The sequence below is a fragment of the Raphanus sativus genome, unplaced genomic scaffold (assembly GCF_000801105.2).
Source record: "Raphanus sativus cultivar WK10039 unplaced genomic scaffold, ASM80110v3 Scaffold0023, whole genome shotgun sequence".
Classification (NCBI taxonomy): Eukaryota; Viridiplantae; Streptophyta; class Magnoliopsida; order Brassicales; family Brassicaceae; genus Raphanus; species Raphanus sativus.
Window position 1 is genome coordinate 15,406 of NW_026615347.1, and position 4,244 is coordinate 19,649.

General features: G+C 45.9%; 1 protein-coding gene across 1 annotated transcript; it reads right to left on the reverse strand.

Moving 5' to 3' along the window:
• Positions 1-1,365: 1,365 nt before the first annotated feature.
• Positions 1,366-3,587, reverse strand: LOC130500725 (uncharacterized protein At3g60930, chloroplastic-like). The gene is made up of 4 exons (XM_056995690.1): positions 2,927-3,587; positions 2,685-2,817; positions 2,229-2,585; positions 1,366-1,906 (listed from the first exon to the last, which is right to left on the reverse strand). The coding sequence occupies exons 1-4, from the start codon at positions 3,585-3,587 to the stop codon at positions 1,366-1,368; spliced, it is 1,692 nt and encodes a 563-aa protein (XP_056851670.1).
• Between the last annotated feature and the right edge of the window lie 657 nt (positions 3,588-4,244).

Below are 4,244 nucleotides of genomic sequence, written 5' to 3' on the forward strand. Positions count from 1 at the left end.
AGCTGGTAATGGTCTAGGAGATCTAGCAAGAGGGTGGGGAGAGGGAATCTAAGATGACACTTAGAAATATATTTCTCATGAATACAAAACCAACCCTCCGGAACGGTTTCGGGGGTTTCATCTTCGGTACAAGCTCTAGCTAGGTCACTCTTGCCGTGGGCTTGAACAGCAAGATTGGTGACGTCTTGACTCTTCAAGAGCGAAGGGAAGTGAGGTCCGGAGGAGGCGCTCTTGCCCCCTTTCTTCTTCATCCTCTTGACTCTTGCTCCGATCGAGTCTTTAACCTTTTTCTTCTTGGCTTCCGTCATCTTTTCACCGGCTTCCCGCTTGACCTTCATAATGTGGGCACCGGAGGCTGAGATTTGAACCTCGCCGGAACCTTCTTTTTGACTCATGATAGTAAAAGGAAAGGGAAAAAGGGAGCAAAAGAAAGGAATTGGACTAAGGCGGAATCTCAGAGAGAGTTAGGAATGAAGAACTTGTTCGATCAAGAAACGGATAAAAAAAAAATAACAAATCGCAGTAAAAAAAAGGAAAGAGGTGAATTACCTTGGAAACCGTCGAGAGGCGTGGAGGAAGTGGAGAGATAAGCAGTTAATTCTCTCAGCTTTATATCCCATCACGTCTCGAAAATCGGAAATCAAATTTCAAACTCGCTTTAATCAGAGTCGTCGATTTAATTAGAGAGAGATTACAGCCGTCCGATCAAGCAAGAATATGTATGGTTGAGATAGCCAGTAATCATTATCTCAACCATAAGATCTAGGTTGGGCGGCTAGGTCTAGCTCCCGAGAATAACGAAGTCTAATCTCAAAAGCTGGGGGCAACTGTTGGGCTTGAATATGGCCCGATAGCTGACTAGTGAATAACAAAGGATGATAACAGGCCACGACAGGTCCATCACGAATTCGATATCTGAAAGGAGCTAAGCTGGAGCCGGAGGCTGAGAGCTAAGGATTTTTATCAAAGAGGTCACGATGAAGAGGAAGCTCGCATCGTAACAGAAGGAGCGCAGGACCCGGTCAAAGGGAAGCTGTTACGGATTCCTCAATAAACGGAGAAGATCTCGGGAATCAGTTGGTGACGATCAAGCTTTGGACCTGAGGCTATTTAAAGAGAAAGCAACTCAAGAAAGAGGATATATATTCGATCCATATTTCACTCGATACTCTGAAAACATTCTCATTCACATCACATTCTTATTATCTTTGTAATCATAAAGGATCACTCTTTGTAATCACTCTTTATCAAAATCATCAATACAAATCAAAGTTCATTCAACAAGTTATTACGGGATTCAGCCCGCGTTATCTTTCCCTAACCTATCCTAAACCTTAAACCTGATCTAAAATCCAGGTGGTGAGTTTAATCCCTCACAATAGCCACCAAGCAATGGTACTCATCTTCAGCACTCTTGATTTCATTGTCCAGCATGTCCTTCAGGAGCTCAGTATTAGCCTGAAGCTCTTGAGCGTAAACCAGAAGATCGACTTCATCCTTCTTCTTGGAGAACTTCTCCTTGACAGAAACCAAGATCTTGTTGTAGGCATCAGCTACCTCCTTCTTTCCTCTCCGGACGGCTAGCTTGACCTCAGCTTCGTTGTTCTTCTGGTTGTCTTGGGATGAAGCGATCAGCTCTTTGACCTGGTACTCGGCTATCTTCCGAGCAGAATCCAACTCCCCGATCTTCCTATTCTTCACTTGGATATCAATCGCTTGACTCTCGATTGTCCCTTGCTGAACGTCAGCCTTGGAGCCGAGTCTCTTGACCTCAGCTTGAAGTTCAGAGACCTGAATCCGAACCTGGTCAAGCTCCGTCTTGGTAGCCTTCACTAGCTCAGTAACCTGAGCTAATTCTTCAGTGTTGGGGGCATTGTGCACAGTGTCCTCAAATTTGAACTGAGCCCTGTTGATAGCACCAGCCAGCTACAAAAAACGAAAACAATGACTTAATAAACATCTTCCGGAGAGGATCAAGTTAAAAGACTAAAAACCATACCTAACCCATGTAATGGGCAATCTCGACATACTCATATTTATTCGTGAGATTGGCGATCGAGGGAAGGGAGCATTCGGTTCTCTTCATGTGCCTCATCAGCGTAGCCAAACCCCACGAGTCATCCAAGACTGACCCAGGCTTCGAGTGAGCAAAATTCCAGCCGACGGTTCCTCCTCTAGAAGAAGAGGAGGAAGACCTCGAAGGTCTATCAACCTGGTCGGTCCTGGACCTCTTGCTCCTCGGAGGCTCAAACTCATGAGTATCCCTCATCATTTGAGGATCAGCTTCCGTCTCCGGGACCTCGGAGTGAGGGACAACTTCCTGAACTTTGGGCTCGGAGCGACCGTCATCTTTAGCAGGAGCAGAGCCTCCATCGTCAAGGACTTCCTTCACGGAGCTGAGGAAGGATCCTCCTGGATTCTTGTCACTTCCTCGAGAGGAGCTGGCAGCTTTGGTTGATCTACCCCTGGAACGGAACGAGGGCTGGATAGGCATCTTATGTGACTGAGTCTTTTCTGAGGTACTGGCTCCTGACGAAACTGAAAATATCGATCCACCTTCGGAAACTAAATCAAAAGGAAAAATCCTTAATCCCAAAAGACAAATTCAAGCATTAAGAATTTGAAATCAATGAAAGAAGGTTACCTTCTAAACCAGCAACCGAAACTGAATCAGGAAAAGAAACCTTGTATCGTTCAGGAACCTAGCTGATCCAACTCTCGTAGTAGTATAAGCTCCCCAAGTATTAGGGCTGTGCTGCAGCTTCCTATAGAGAGCTCTGGTGAGTTTACCGGATAACTTAACAGGGTCCTCAATCTCTGCAAGAAGAATCAAAGAGGTTAGCGAATCGCGATAAGCAAAAACGAATACACAAACATATCCAATCCTAACCAGAAATGTCAGACCAAGAGGTCCTGAGGGCTCGGCCTACAGGAACCGTAGAAGGGTCGATCTTGACATAGAAATACTTCTTTCGCCAGTCATCATCACTGGCCGTAAACTTAAATATGCCTAGCCCCGGACGACAGGGGAGGTAATAGGTCCCGCTTCCGCCATCCGTGGAAGAGCTCTCCTTTATCAGGAACAGACTCATCAGCTCACTCAACCCTATGATAACTCCTTCTTCCTTAGCCCTGGTGATGAATCCGTTCACCACTCGGATAACCGAGGGGCAAAGTTGGGAAAGGGCCAGTTGATAGTGATCTAGGAGATCTAGCAAGAGGGTTGGGAGAGGGAACCTAAGGTGGCACTTGGAGATGTATTTCTCGTGAATACAGAACCAACCCTCCGGGACAGTTTCAGGGGTTTCATCGTCAGTACAAGCCCTGGCTAGATTACTCTTGCCGTGAGCTTGGACGACGAGATTAACGACATCCTGACTCTTCAACAGCGAGGGAGAGTGAGGTCCAGAGGAGGTGCTCTTGCCATCTTTCTTCTTCATCCTCTTGACTCTCGCTCCAATTGAGTCTTTAGCCTTCTTCTTCTTGGCATCCTTCTTCATCTTCTCTCCGGCTTCTTGTTTAACCTTCATAAGACGAGCACCGGAAGCAGAGATTTGAATTTCACCGGAGCCTTCCTTTTGACTCATGATAAGTAAAGGGTAAAGAGAAAGGAAGTGAAAGGGGAAGGATCGAGTTAAGTTGAGCAAGAACGGAATCTCTAAAGAAGTTAGGGGTGAAGAACAAGTTCGATCATGAAGCAGAGATAAAAAAAAGAAAACGCAGTAAAATAAAAAGAGAGAGGGGAAGTTACCTTGGAAACCGTCGAGTGGCGTGGAGAAAGTGGAGAGAGAAGCAGTTAATACCTGCAGCTTTATATCCCATCACATCTCGAAAATCGGAAACTACATTTCAAACTCCCTTTAATCTGAACCGTCGATCTCGTTAAACGTAACTACAACCGTCCGATTAAGCAAAGAATATCTGCGATTGAGATAACTGATAATCATTATCTCAACAAGAAAATCTAGGTTGGGCGGCTAGGTTTAGCTCCCGAGAAAACAAATCGTCTCTCGAAAGCTGGGGGCAACTGTTGGGCCCAAATATGGCCCGCTAGCTAATGATGAATAACAAGAAATGATAACGGGTCGCGATAGGCCCATCACAAATTCAATCCTTAAAGGCAGCTAAGCTAGAGCCGGAGGCTGTGAGCTAAAGGTGCATACTAGAGAGGTCACGGAAAGGAGGCAGCTCGTGGACGCACAAGTAGGCGCATGACCCGGTCAAAGGGGAACTGTTACAAATCC

Excerpts from the sequence above, each read along its gene's own strand:
- LOC130500725 (XM_056995690.1), bottom strand. The coding sequence starts at position 3,587 with ATGAGTCAAAAGGAAGGCTCCGGTGAAATTCAAATCTCTGCTTCCGGT. Across the intron at positions 2,818-2,926 it reads CCCTTCTACGGTTCCTGTAG|AGATTGAGGACCCTGTTAAG; the intron begins GCCGAGCCCTCA and ends TTCTTCTTGCAG. Across the intron at positions 1,907-2,228 it reads GAGCCTCCGAGGAGCAAGAG|GGCTCAGTTCAAATTTGAGG; the intron begins GTCCAGGACCGA and ends TGCTATCAACAG.